Genomic DNA, 15,427 nt, shown 5'->3' on the forward strand with positions numbered 1-15,427 from the left:
AGGCGAAATACCCTCAGACTTCAAGAAGAATATAATAATTCCAATCCCAAAGAAAGCAGGTGTTGACAGAGGTGAAAATTACCGAACTATCAGTTTAATAAGTCATAGCTGCAAGATACTAACGCGAATTATTTACAGACGAATGGAAAAACTAGTAGAAGCCGACCTCGGGGAAGATCAGTTTGGATTCCGTAGAAATATGGGAACACGTGAGGCAATACTGACCCTACGACTTATCTTAGAATCTAGATTAAGGAAAGGTAAACCTACGTTTCTAGCATTTATAGACTTAGAGAAAGCTTTTGACAATGTTGACTTGGATACTCTCTTTCAAATTCTGAAGGTGGCAGGGGTAAAATAAAGGGAGCGAAAAGCTATTTACAATTTGAACAGAAACCAGAAGGCAGTTATAAGAGTCGAGGGACATGAAAGGGAAGCAGTGGTTGGGAAGGGAGTGAGACAGGGTTGTAGCCTCTCCCCGATGTTATTCAATCTCTATACTGAGCAAGCAGTGAAGGAATCAAAAGAAAAATTCGGAGTAGGTATTAAAATCCATGGAGCAGAAATAAAAACTTTGAGGTTCGCCGATGACATTGTAATTCTGTCAAAGACAGCAAAGGACTTGGAAGAGCAGTTGAACGGAATGGATAGTGTCTTGAAAGGAGGATATAAGATGAACATCAACAAAAGCAAAACGAGGATAATGGAATGTAGTCGAATTAAGTCGAGTGATGCTGAGGGAATTAGATTAGAAAATGAGACACTTAAATTAGTATAGGAGTTTTGCTATTTGGGGAGCAAAATAACTGATGATGGTCGAAGTAGAGAGGATATAAAATGTAGACTGGCAATGGCAAGGAAAGCGTTTCTGAAGATGAGAAATTCGTTAACATCGAGTATAGATTTAAGTGTCAGAAAGTCGTTTCTGAAAGTATTTGTGTGGAGTGTAGCCATGTATGGAAGTGAAACATGGACGATAAATATTTTGGACAAGAAGAGAATAGAAGCTTTCGAAATGTAGTGCTACAGAAGAATGCTGAAGATTAGATGGGTAGATCATATAACTAATGAGGAAGTATTGAATAGGATTGGGGAGATGAGGAGTTTGTGGCACAACTCGACTAGAAGAAGGGATCGGTTGGTTGGACATGTTCTGAGGCATCAAGGGATCACCAGTTTAGTATTGGAGGGCAGCGTGGAGGGTAAAAATCGTAGAGGGAGACCAAGAGATGAATACACTAAGCAGATTCAGAAGAATGTAGGTTGCAGTAGGTACTGGGAGATGAAGAAGCTTACACAGGGTAGACTAGCTTGGAGAGCTGCATCAAACCAGTCTCTGGACTGAAGACCACAACAACAACAGTGTATATTGTTTATTCGATAGAGTTGCCTCAGCCCAAAACGCGTTCTTTGAGCATATGAAGACGTTCACACCTTCCATGAACCAAGGAGCTCAGAGCTAAAGATAAAGAGAATAATTCGTTCAACTGTCATTTGGTATGCTCTACCCCATCCTCACTAGACCTCAGTCGGCACGAAGCGTTTAAAGTCGTAACAGCGTGGAATCTAACGTTTCCAAAGATACGAAACTGTTTAACCGATTTAGCCACTGTACTTTTGGTGATGCAACTCCGTGAATCATTTAAAAGGTAGTCGTTTACATATAGGGTGGTTATAATTAAACTTTCGTTACTTGAAAGGGCCCGTCATGAAAAAGAGTGATAGTAGGACAACTAAAGTTTCTAGAAACATCTGTACGGACATGCGGAACCAAAATAATGAATAAACCATTGCATTTTAAGTTCTACATGAGAGGCCAGCACCGGCCAGTGTGGCCAAGCGGTCCTAGGCGCTTCGCAGGTTCGAATCCTGCATCGGGCATGGGTGTGTGTGATGTTCTTAGGTTAGTTAGGTTTAAGTAGTTCTAAGTTCTAAGGGACTGATGACCTCAGATGTTAAGTCCCATAGTGCTCAGAGCCATTTGAACCATTTTTGAGAGGCCAACATTTGTCTATTGCGTACCACTTTTACGTTCCAGGTTACAAACGCTGCTGAATGTGGAGATCATTTACATCCACGACAGCCCGGAGAGGCACTAGAGAAGTCATTTCACAATAGTTCGCCTGATTTTTCGAACGGGGGACCACGCAATTTTCAGTTGTCGTGACACAATTCGTACACTGCTTGAAGACCGCACGGTAACGCTAGCCTCTTCAACAATTTCTGCGCAACTGGCCGTCGGCCTATACCAGGAGCAATTCCCAAATCGCCAGTAAGCCGAGCTTCCGAATCATGTTGTTCAACCCGGATGTGGAAAGAGGACCTCACGAGGAGCGGCAACACTGCTGCTGTTGTTTCGATAAAACAGCTTTAAAAGTAAAGCCCTGCTCACCGTGTCCAGACCCAAGTTGACTGTCTGCAGCTGTAATGCACGTTGATGCTTGTGTTTCAGTCTTACGTCGTCGTACCAGCAACAGCGCCTAACGGCAAGTCGTGACACTGAGGCCGTCCGCACACATGTCGATTTCCACTCGTCGTGACCGCGATTTTCCTTCAGCCAGCTACAAAACTTTCTTGGTTATTTCTTTCAATAACAAGCTGTATAGTGAACACTTTGAAACCTTCCCGTCTTCTCTATATCTCTTTTTTTTACGCAACCTTCCCTTCTACAACAACCAATGAAACCTTTCCTTAAGTTTTTCTCTCTTTTGCTTAATAATAACAAATGAAATCTTCCCTTTGAAATTTATTCTCTTTTTCAATATTCACATACAAATTTAATTGCTGCTTGTTAAAAGTGATTTTCTGATTATTTCGACGAAACATAGAATGGGTCGTGTCGTGGCCCTCAGTCGTTGTCTGCAATAACCCAAAACTGTTCCTTACCTTTTTTACTGTTACTGGATCGCCATCTGACTGCTACATCGAACTGCGACATGAATATACTTACTCTGGTTTACTATACTCTATTAACTGCTGGTGGGCTGTCATAATAAGTGGCTGTATTTGTTACCAAAGCTGACGTTCATCTTTAATAGCAAAACTGACGTTATTCTTTAATTAATTTGACTGAAGTTGCGTAATTCATAGTTACACTTTTTCTTGACAACAATAAAATTTTTGCAAAATGTTACGTTGATGGTTTTTGGGATGCATTATAATCAGTAATGCAACATTGCTGGCAAAAATTAATTCCTGCCGTGCCCTGGTAGGATGGCGTCACCCTTCTTCTGGGACGGTACAAGATTTCTGGAGAGGCCACCTCGTCCATGAGCTTCAAATGGCTCTGAGCACTATAGGACTTAACTTCTGAGGTCATCAGCCCCCTAGAACTTAGAACTACTTAAACCTAACTAACCTTATGACATCACACACATCCATGCCCGAGGCAGGATTCGAACCTGCGACCGTAGCGGTCGCGCGGTTCCAGACTGTAGCGCCTAGAACCGCTCGGCCACTCCGGCCGGCCGTCCATGAGGACCAGTGCACTTCTTTTACAGCACCTCAGCTGAACATCGCTCATGTGCGTGAGGCCAGAGACGAGACTGACCAGGAAATTGCGTATACTTTTTTTTTCCAGTGGAGGTTTTGAAATCTTCGCCGCCTTTACTGAAAAATATTTAGCGAAGGCTTTGTCTGTGTCACTTAAAAAGTTTCAGTATTTTATCTTCCTGACACGTTCTCTCGTATCCATGTGATCAGGTGATGGTGTCACACTGCCCTCATGAATTTCCAAAGGTGGTGTTGGCATCACTGCCGGAGATGTTTCAGGAGGTGTCGCCGTAGGGGCGGATTGGCGTGATGGTGGGAAGGAGCGTGGTTGTTGCTGGTCATTTGTGATAACGTCAAGCTGGGACGAAATATTTTCTGAGAAGAGGATTATTTCGTTGAGATTTTCCATTGGGGCAGGATGACGGACTGTGGGTAAATTACCAGTACGGATGCCAACTACTCTTAGGAAAGGAATAGAAAATTGCATTGTATCCATCAGGTAACAGGGTTTCTTCTTAGATGCTCCACTACCACTCGGTTTGGGCTTGAGATTATTCACGAATGTACTCCCCAGGTTCCTCCACATTTTCTTGCGTTCGACCACTGTAACCGTAAATCTAAATATAGAGTTACTGATTCAGAAGGTTAACTGTTTACAAATAAATCTTTTTTCTCGACGTATTTTGGTGATTATAATCTTTTCGCTTGACTGTATGCTTAATTTCAGATATCTGGTTACAAGGTGTACATTCGTTTCGCTGGGACTCTACTTCTGTGTGGGAGAGATTACAGTTGGGCTAATAGCATCTGAAACCAAGCAGATCATATGGACTGAATTGAAAGACACCTACATAACACGTTCTAATCAAGATCAGTGAAAAAAAAAATTGCTCAGCTCTTTCAGTCCCCATGGAACTCTATAACCGTATAGGGGCAAAAACAGATGCGAAACGTGTTCGCACAGAGAAAATTCATAATAGTGGTTTGGCTAATTTTAATTGTAAATCTTTCCATTCTGTGGTACTACTAGGTCACTGAGATGCCGATGTTATTTTAACAATGATTTAAACTGGGTTCGATAGCAGAGCCTCAGCAATTAAAAGCTTGTTATCTAATAGACTACTTAACATACCACCGCCGTCTAAGCTTCTCTTTGCTGACTATGATGACTGAGTTTTTCCTTACTGATTTTTAGGAGATGAAGCTTCCCCGTTATGCCGATATTTTCTAAGACATTACTCAAAACGAACTCTTGACAGTACAAAACGAATTTTCAATTACCGCTTAATCCGAGGTAGGAAATGCACAATTTGTATGATGACTGAAAAATTTGAAACTTGATAGTATGATACGTTTCCGGAATGAGAATATGATCAATAACATCTTAAAATGTGTTTACATACTTCATAACTACGTTAGAAAGAGAGATGGGTGTCAACACTCCGCACAACAGTTGGCCCAAAATGTCAACATCACTGGTTCTGCAAGTCCCATCAGCTTCACGTTACCACCTCGAGCCAAAATAAATAACCATTCTACCGCTAATGCTATTAGAGATTATTTACCAAATTATTTTCTTACTCCGATGGTATCACTGCCCCGGCGGAGAAGTTTCTGCATTTAAAAGATACATGTAGGTTTCAGTACCTGTTCATTGTGCTCCATCTTGTATTCTTTATTTGACTCATCTTTACTTGTGTATGCTTTGTTTGTATTAGTAATGTACTGCGCTAAGAATAAGTACACAGTGAAAATAAAAATAAATACAAATACCTGACAAGTTTACTTCTTTGGCAATCTCATTCCAGGCTTTATCCGCACAGTCCCTTCTTGAATATTCTTGGAGGGTGCAAACGTATAGCTCAGGATGTTTCTCCACTTCTCCCACAAATTTTATGTTGAACAACTGGAAGAAGAAATTCATTTTCATTGTTATTGACCTCACTATTCCGCGGTACTGAAACTATCTGTGGAGGACCTTGAGGGTAATTGCTGAACCGCTGTATTTCACCATAAGATCTGACTTTGTTGGCACGTTCTCTGTAAACTACTACATGTTGATTCTAAGGACACGATCTAAAATTCGTGCATTTACCTGGTCGTATTATACACACATCAAAAAAAGTTTTGTATCATCCCGGTTCCCAGAACTCCTGAAGATAGACGTTCGCTGTGGACATTGTATCAAAGACACAGTCCCTTTGACTGTTCAGAGATGTCACTAAACCCGCTCAGAGATGTAAACAACCATGCATGAGCAGCGCCTATTAGACGGAGGGGGTCCGACGACCGATCAGTTCCAGTCATTCCATCAGGAAAGCGGTACACGGTTTGTGTTGTCTGTAGTTCGACCATCCCTAGACAGTCAATACCGCGGTTCGATCGCGCCCGCATTGTTACTTTGTGCCAGGAAGGACTCTCAACAAGGGAAGTGTCCAGGCATCTTGGAGTGAACCAAAGCGATGTTGTTCAGACATTGAGGAGATACAGAGAGACAGCAACTGTCGATGACATGCCTCGCTCAGGCCGCCCAAGTTATACTACTGCAGTGGATGACCGCTTCCTGCGGATTATGGCTCGGAGGAATCGTGGCAGCAACGTCACCATGTTGAGTAATGCTTTTCGTGCAGACACAGGATGTCGTGTTACGACTAAAACTGTGCGCAATAGGCTGCACGATGCGCAACTTCACTCCCAACGTCCATGTCGAGGTCCATCTTTGCAACCACGACACCATGCAGCACGGTACAGATGGGCCCAACAGCGTGCTGAATGGACCGCTCAGTATTGGCATCACGTTCTCTTCACCGATGAGTGTCGCATATGCCTTCAACCAGACAATCATCAGAGACGTGTTAGGACGCAACCCGGTCAGGTTGAACGTTTTAGACACAGCGTCCAGCGTGTGCAGAAAGGTGGAGGTTCCCTGCTGTTTTGGGATGGCATTATGTGGGGCCGACGCACGCTGCTAGGGGTCATGGAAGGCGTCGTACGATACGTGAATGCCATCCTCCGACCGATAGTGCAACCATATCGACAGCATATCGGCGAGGCATTCGTCTTCAGGGACGACGATTCGTCCCCCCATCGTGCACATCTTTTTAATGACTTCCTTCAGGATAACGACATCGCTCGACTAGAATAGCCGGCATGGTCTCCAGACATTAACTCTATCGAACATACCTAGGATAGACTGAAAAGGGCTGTTTATGGACGACGTGACCCATCAACCACTCTGAGGGATCCACGCCGAATCACCGATGAGGAGTGGGACAATCTGGACCACAGTGCCTTGATGAACTTGTGTATAGTATGCCACGACGAATACAGGCACGCATCAATGCAAGAGGACGTGCTACAGGGTATTAGAGGTACCGGTGTGTACAGCAGTCTGGACCAACACCTCTGAAGGTCTCGCTGTATGGTGGTACAACATGCACTGTGTGGTTTTCATGAGCAATAAAAAGGGTGGACATTATGTTTATTCCAATTTCCTGTACAGGTTCCGGAAGTCTCGGAATCTAGGTGATGCAAAACTTTATTTGATGTGTGTATATTATGTATGTACGAGGGTTGGAACTTTAATAGTGGCAACTATTTATTTACAGCTCGTACAAAATAGATACGGGTTTCAAAGTTTTACTGACCTTCAAAGTAGTCACCAGCATTGTTATAACCCGTTGCCAGCGATGTGGAAGTCGTACGACACTCTTAGCAGTGCCAGTTGAGACAGTTCGAGCGGGGCGGTCTATTGACCGACGAATTTGTAGCAGTTCTGAAGTGAATGCTGTGAAGTCTTTCTTTCAGTTTAGAAATCGAGTTGAACTCACGAGGGCTTAAGTTAGGGGAGTGCAGTAGGTGGTATAGCACTTAGCAGCCCCATCAGTCAAACAAATCAGTAACAGCTTGCAGACTGAAGCGCCTAGAACCGCTCGGCCACAGCGGCCGGCTATACCACTAGGGATAAGATAGATACTGCCTACAGGAAAATTTTAAAGTAATTTTGTGTTTGTGAAAAGACAGTAATTCCGCGTAGCATATTGAGCAGATCGGTGATTGAAAACTTGAGTGCATTAGACACAGATAAACTTAATAGTATGGCAAGCATTTTCATTTAAGATCAATCTGTGCTTAGTAGCTGTCCAGTTTTCGGGAAGTACGTTACCATAAACTTGCTAACGTGAATGAAAGGGTTTGTGAATGATTGTGTTAGGATTAGCACAGGCTTGGCAGTGAACTTTTAATTCTCGACTTCATAATATACCGAAGTTTTGCCAGTATTTACATCTTTCATTCAAAATTAAGACCTTTTCCCGGTTCTTAGAATAGTTACGTTGTATGGAGCCTGGTGCGAGTTGCAGTACGGTAGGTTTCTGCTCGGCCTTCCTACGGCGATCTGCTGCAACGAGTTCTTAGGTAGGTGCAGGTACGAGGGTCACTCCAAAAGAAATGCAGACTATTTTTGTAAAAATACAGTTTTCATTCTGCATGTGTGAAAGTTGTACAGTGTGTAGATACATCCTTCCCGCTTGTTTTCAAACTTAGTTCAACCTGTTTCCGTGAGTGGCGCCGTCACAGGATGTCTTCAAGATGGCTGCTACACTTGACGTTTGTCAGAAGCAACGTGCTGTCATAGAATTCCTGTGCTGTGAAAACGAGACAGTGGGAAACATCCACAAGAGGTTGAAAGAGGTGTACAGAGGTGCTGCTGTCGCTCGCAGTACAGTTAGTCGGTGGGCAAGCAGGTTACGTGATGAAAGCGGGCATGGCAATATTGAGGATTGTCCTCGCAGTGGCAGGTCTCGTACTGCACACACTCCAGACAATGTGCAGAGAGTTAACGAATTGGTGACAGCTGACAGTCGCATCACAGTGAACGAATTGTCACGTTACGCTGGGATAGGGGTAGGAAGTGTTTGCAGAATACTGAAAGTGTTGGCGTTAAAAAATGTTTATGCCAGTTGGATTCCCAGGATGTTGACAGTGGCTCACAAAGAAACAAGAAAAACGGTATGCAGCAAACTTTTGGAACAGTACGAGAATGGTGGAGATGAATTTCTTGGAAGAATTGTGACAGATGATGAAACATGGCTTCATCATTTTTCACCAGAGACGAAGAGGCAATGGAGTAGCATCATGCAAATTCAGTCAAGAAAAAAATACAAAACCACATCTTCTGCTGGAAAAATTACGGCTACGGTGTTTTTCGATTCCGAAGGACTCTTGCTTGTGGACATCGTACCAAGTGGAACCACCATGAATTCTGATGCATATGTGACGACAATGAAGAAACTTCAAGTTCGACTGAGTTGTGTTCGACCACATCGGCAAAAGCAGGATGTTTGCTGTTGCACGACAATGCACGGCCACATGTCAGTCAGAAAACCATGGAAGCGATCACAAAACTGGGATGGACAACACTGAAACACCCGCCTTACTGTCCTGACCTGGCTCCATGTGACTATCATCTCTTTGGGAAACTGAAAGACTCTCTTCGTGGAACCAGGTTTGAAGACGATGACTCCCTTGTGCACGCTGCCAACCAGTGGCTCCAACAGGTTGATCCAGAATTTTACCGTGCGGGTGTACAGGCGCTGGTTCCAAGATGGCGTAAGGCAATTGAGAGGGGTGGAAATTATGTGGAGAAATGAAAATATTGTTCCTAAAGGATGTATCTACACACTGTAAAACTTTCAAACATGTAGAATAAAAGATGGATTAAAAAAATGTGTACATTTCTTTTGGAGTGACCCTCGTAAAAGGACGAGAGGAGACGCGCCGCCGCCCTGGGAAAAAACGCTAGATTTGCCATATTAGAATGTAGGTAAACGTCTTTGAAAATTAGGATGCTGTGAGGGGTCAAATAATTTTTGCATTGGTACTTTATATGATTCGTTTATTTATGTCAATAAAAACGTGTAAAATGCAATATACATGGTATAAAATATGTGTGACTGTGTCGTATGTACAGCGCGTGGTGAAGACGGCCTTCTAGTAGTGCTTCAGGCCTCCGTAGGAGAGAGCCAGGGGGGCGGCGGCTACCTTCGCCACAGCGGGGGCGGCATAAGCGACGGGGGCGGCGTGCGCCGCGTAGGCGACGGGGGCGGCGTGGGCAGCGTAGGCGACGGGCGCGGCGGGAGCGGCGTAGGCGTAGGCGGGCGCGGCGACCTTAGCCACGGCGGGGGCGGCGTAGGCCGCGTAGGCGGGGGCGGCCACCTTGGCGACGACGGGCGCCGCTACCTTGGCGACGACAGGGGCGGGGTGGGCGCCTGCCTGGCGGTGAACGATGGCGTTGAAGCCGTTGTGCGGGTCGGCGGTGTACTCGACTGTGCGGACCGAGCCGTCGGGCTCGACCAGCGAGTAGCTGCCCTTCACGACGTCTCCGTCGCGCTCCTCGTGCTGCGACTTCTGGTCGCCGGTGTGCGCGTCGTTCACCTCGTACGCGAAGCTGTAGTGTGGGTGCGGGTCGTACTCGACAGCCACGGGGGCGGCCGCCACCTTAGCGACGGCGGGGGCGGCGTAAACGGCGGGGGCGGCGACCTTGGCAACTGCGGGGGCGGCGTAGGCGTAGGCGGGTGCGGCGACCTTAGCCACGGCGGGGGCGGCGTATGCCGCGTAGGCGGGGACGGCGTGCGTCGCGTAGGCTGCGTAGGCGGGAGCGGCGTGCGCGATGGGGGCGGCTCCGTAGCTGGCGATGACGCCAGCGCGGGCCACGGCCACCAGGGCTGCCAGAACGACGAACTGTGGACACAGAGCCACATCAGACCACTCTTCCCCACCATTTATTATGATCCAGTCCCACGTCTAAATAACGGTTAATCTGTAGCCTGTCAGAATGGTGAACTGCGATGAGAGGTATATGTCAGGTAATGCCGGAAACCGACAACACCTTGAAATTCGGCTAGTTGGATATTTACAACGATAACCAACTGCGAACAGAGATGAACTTTATTTTCACCCACAGGTGTGCACCGGCACCGGGTGCGTCTAAGGCTGAAGGCTGAGTCGTGATCGATCACTAAACTGATAGTATATTTTCAGTGCTGGATTTGTTAATCAACCATAAATGGACGCTGCGAGGTAGTGATCACACCCTGGTGACGAATATCCTCGGCCGTCTTTGCTTTTAGTGGAAGCCTCATGCTGATAACGGAAAACTATTCCGACTCCGTTTAACTGGGCCTGATGCTTCAGCAATCAACTGTCAACGTGACGGTCTTAGATATAACAACATAATACACAATATAGAATCAGATCTTCCGGACTACAAGTTACGAACCAACCACAGTGACTTTCCCAGCCAGCGGCGTCCTTGGACATCGGATAGCAGAACACAGTGGCTTGCAGACTGCTCTCTCGGTCGTGAAAGACGGTTTTCCCAATTGGAGCCGCTACTTCTCGTTCAAGTATCTGCTGAAGCGTCCTCTCGATGCTGTATGCATGCCGTTCTAGCCGTCCTACGGCTAGCAAATCCTTGTCAGTACCAAATGTCCTCTACAACGGAGCAAGACACGCAGACTTTTCAGCTAAGGGATCGGATCGACGTTTAAAACAGAGCAAACCCTGAAAAACTTTTTATGCAGCCGGATCGTTTCTTTCTAACCTGAGACCTTTGGAACGCATCCATGTACCAAAACCATGTACAGACCTTAATGACTACATTAACAGCGTTGTTGTATAATCCAGACATGATCCGTTTGGCGGCGATCCGCAATGTATGGTAACAGAAAAAGGCTTCACGAGCCAAGACGCCTAAAAAGCCTTTTATTGGGTGGCCCATTTCGACAGAGGTATGCTGTCATCATCGGATTTCATGCTTCTGAATTTTTACAATAGAGCATAAGAACCGAAGATTGCAGTATAGCTCTGTCGAAACCGATCTTCGAATAAAATGCCTTTTTAGCGATCTTAGTTTGTGAAATTTTCTCGTGTTACGATAGCAGCGTTGTTATGGTTTATAGCTATATTAGTAAGTGGCATACAATCGTCGTGCATTTGGCCACTTATTCAAAAAATTTAAGAGGATGACGTTTTTCATTCCTTTCGAGCACTCCTAGATTTCTGTGGTTTCTCAACCTACTCTCCAGACGATTCAACTAGATTGTGATTGACTTTCCCCTAAATCGTCCTCTCAGTTTCTGTAATGACCTTGACGAGAAGTTAGCACCTAACCTCCTTTATCCAATCCCGTGTAGCGTCTGAACAGTCTCCATCGCACAGTCCATATCGTACAATTTAAAGGGCTTTAGTGTAGTGGAACTGAATCCGATTGATTGCGTCTCTACCATCTGTGAGCGTAGAGATCTGTCGTGCGCGATCAAATCTCAGTCGTTATAGACATCTCTATTACCAAAGGAGCTACTGCCATTATTTTTATACTGGAGGCAGCTGTCTGGGACGGACAACTAAGATACGTTAAGGCACAAATAAATGGAGTTCGAAATCACTTTACAGGAGCTAAACACTGTGGTAATTCGTAAAGTTGCAAAAAGCTTAAATGTAATTCTAAACGTGTGAGATACAGAGGCGTATTTCTCATCTCTAGAACGCCGAATATTAACCACGTAGTTAAATTCTAAAATTTGGGTTTCAGAAACAAAGAATTTTCCTCCATTTTTTTGTCAATCTCAGTAGTATTTTCGATTAAATACATGATCAGTTCTCCAGATTTCATTTGTCCGCAGCTTCCAGCAAAATCGCGGGAGCTTCTACCCGAATTCCTTAACAAAAGATATAATTTTTTTATCCATACGGATGTTACAGTTTGTAGATTCACTGAATCGTTAAGCACTTTAATTTAACATCTGATTAATACACTAAATTTTGCAATGTTTTTGAATCTACAGTTATAACGTAAAATTGCAACTGAACTTGTCGTATGTTACGCCACGGGAGTGTCTGATATATTGCTGGGGTTTCAGCCAGTTCGAAGATATCACCACTGAAAACTGAAAACGTAAATCTGGGTCGCCAGCCGGGCAGATATCCCTCCCCTCTCCCCCCCGATTGCGAGTCCAGTGAGTTGACCACCTCTCTCGGTTTGAACCCTTGAAGACTCATAGTTTCACTAGGTAGCTGCCAAATCGAGGCTTTTTTTCTGTCGTTGGTGGACGAAATCACTGAATTTAGTTAGAATACATAGAAAAAGGCAACCAATTGAAACAGTTGTTTGAAAAGCCGATAAGCGTATAATTAAAATTTAAAAGTTGTACAAAGAGATGTCTTTCTCAAGTAGAACAAACAAATCACAGAGAATCACCGCATGAGTGAAAAAGTCTCAGTAGAAATCGTAAAATCAAGCTCAAGTACTGTATCATATGAAAAGTTTAATTGCTGACTAAATATACTGAAATATCAACAGTAACAGAAACGTTTTGTCTTTCAGTAGGTAGAGATTTGGCTGGAATGAATAGTTATTAATGTTTAGTGCAAAGGAAAACCAGCAAAATTTTAAACGATATCAGTGACATAGTAAAAAGTTTCGCTTAGAGAATTTTTAGTCATTAATTAATAATTCCAGTAACATAACTTCTCAGTCTTTTAGGACGCCCGATTTTTCTTAGGAATAAAGAACATTCATTATTTGTGAAACTATACAAAGAACGTGAAACTTCGTACTATATTAAAAGTGTGTGTCCAGTTGGGACTCGAACCCTGCACTTCAGCTTTCGCTAGTGTGTCCGTACCGAGTGAGCATTACAGGCAGTGCCAGCGAAGAGGCAGGCTCCGCGTTCGAATCCCAGTCCGATGCACGATTTTAATCTGCTGGGAAGTTTTAAACTAGCGCATACTCCGCTGCAGAGTTAAAGACATATTTTAGTGGGTAAAAGAAGTTGCAGCAATTTCATGATGAAACCCGATCCCGGACAGATTTCAAAAAAATTTTAAATGGGATGGAGTATCCCCGGAAGACGTCCCGAGACGTTCAACGAACCCGAGAAGTGAATGAATTGTACGACTGATACAACGCTCTCTCAGAAGCATTATGGCAGACCGAGACTGCCTGTCATGCAAGTATTGAGAGTGGACCTGTAGCTATGAATTTCTTGAGCTATGTGCGATGCCGACTTCGCAGCGTGAGATCCGGCTGCCAGTCATCGTCTGGAATGCACTATCACCCTGTGACGTCGGAAATTTTGACATCGACTCACTGCCCACCGTCCACTGACAAGCCGCGCATTTCCTCATTGTTATCTGAAGGCGGTCGATTTGCGAGGCGGTGAGACAGGCGACCACGTACCTTGAGCGCCATGTCTGATGGTTTCCTCTTGTTGTGGGCTGTCGAGATGGGAGCGAGAGACTGAGTGTGCCTGTCCGAGCGGCTGTGCGGGCTTTTATATGTCCCCCCGTGATGTAAGCCCCGCTCCTTTCTACTCGCCGCGGGCCACGGTGCTCTACTTCGGTCAGCGTTTGGCGGCAAATTTATAATTATTCCATTACGTAAGGGCGAGGCGCGCCGCCGTTCTTTAGGAAAGACGTCGGCGGGCCCGGTGAGTGTGTGTGTCTGTGGGACGTGACGAGTGTCTTTCTCTGGAAGGGGGACAGGTGTGCGGTGGCGATCGGTTTCGTGGCGTGGCACACAAACGGCCTCCGGCGCCGCAGCCGCCCCTGCTGCCGCTCTCCGTAGGACAGACGGCGATCTTGTTACGGATTGTTGGCCAACGGCGGACCCGGCTGGCGGGAATGCCTGCGGCCTCCACCAGGACCTCCGGTAGCCGAGCGTTTCGGGGAAAGACGCCGAAGCAGTTACAGACAGAATGCGCCGCTAAGCCGTTGTCTTAAGGAGTACGGAAGGTAAATCTAGTCTGTCATTTCAGACGAACCGTTCCACTTAAAAGATCGTCTTTTCCAGGAATTCGTTCAACAGTATTCAGAGCGTCCCACCTAAGTCTGACATCAGCAAGAACCACCAGGGCCGGGCGTGGTGGCCGAGCGGTTCTAGGCACTTCAGTCTGGAACCGCGCGACCGCTACGATCGCAGGTTCGAATCCTGCCTCGGGCATGGACATGTGTGATGTCCTTAGGTTAGTTAGGTTTAAGTAGTTCTAAGTTCTAGGGGACTGATGACCTTAGAAGCTAAGTCCCACAGTGCTCAGAGCCATTTGAACCATTTTTGTGAACCACCAGGGGGTAGTCGTACTTTTTTATTTACCACCTCGAAAAAAATTAAATTAATTAATTTTTCTGTTTGTTTGCAGGTAAAGCTCTGCAGTCCTGGTACACGTTGAAATCCTCACGTCACAGTACCATATCAAGTCGCTAAGGGAGCCAAACCAAACTGGTGGAGCCCATTGATACAATGGAGTATCGTGCGGTAATTCGCTTTTGTCCGCAGCGGAAATGTGGTTCCCGCGTCAGGCGATTCCAGATGTCTTCCTCAGTCGTCTTTATTGGCCTGCTACAGCTGCAATATTTCCGCTGTTGCTGAAAACCAATCACCACACGATACTGCATTCTGTCGATAGGCAGTACTATTTATTTTGGCTGCTATGGCGGCGTGAAATGGTGCTGTGTTGCGGTGGTTCCAGTACCACGTCAGTACCAAGACTGTAGACATATACCTGCAAACAAACAAAAAAGTCAATTACTTTATCTTCTCCAGTCGATCATTGAAGTTTTATCACTACAGTACGTATGTCAATTTAAATGTGACAAGAAAAAGGTTTAGGGAAAGGTTGATTTTTGACAAAAGCCACATCTGCTTAGGCCAACGAAAATCGCTTGAAATTAATATTGTAAAAAGTACAAGGGTTACTAATTTTTTTTCATAATGGGACTATAGTACTTTCGGCGTCAAAATAGCAGATCTGTATAAGACTAATTCAGTGACAAAACTCTTTTGTGGAACTGACAAAAAATTAAGATAAAGCTGTCATCAACTCAAAGGTTGACTTGAATACCATAATGTCCTACTAGGTATGGTCCTATTGAAGAT

General features: G+C 45.1%; 1 protein-coding gene across 1 annotated transcript; it reads right to left on the reverse strand.

Annotated features, from left to right (window-relative positions):
* Window positions 1-9,443: 9,443 nt before the first annotated feature.
* LOC126178268 (cuticle protein 21-like) lies at window positions 9,444-13,785 on the reverse strand. The gene is made up of 2 exons (XM_049924518.1): window positions 13,733-13,785; window positions 9,444-10,233 (listed from the first exon to the last, which is right to left on the reverse strand). Exons 1-2 carry the CDS (start codon window positions 13,742-13,744, stop codon window positions 9,484-9,486), a joined length of 762 nt encoding a protein of 253 aa, XP_049780475.1. The 5' UTR covers window positions 13,745-13,785; the 3' UTR covers window positions 9,444-9,483.
* Between the last annotated feature and the right edge of the window lie 1,642 nt (window positions 13,786-15,427).

Source organism: Schistocerca cancellata, chromosome 1 (genome assembly GCF_023864275.1).
Source record: "Schistocerca cancellata isolate TAMUIC-IGC-003103 chromosome 1, iqSchCanc2.1, whole genome shotgun sequence".
Taxonomy (NCBI): Eukaryota; Metazoa; Arthropoda; class Insecta; order Orthoptera; family Acrididae; genus Schistocerca; species Schistocerca cancellata.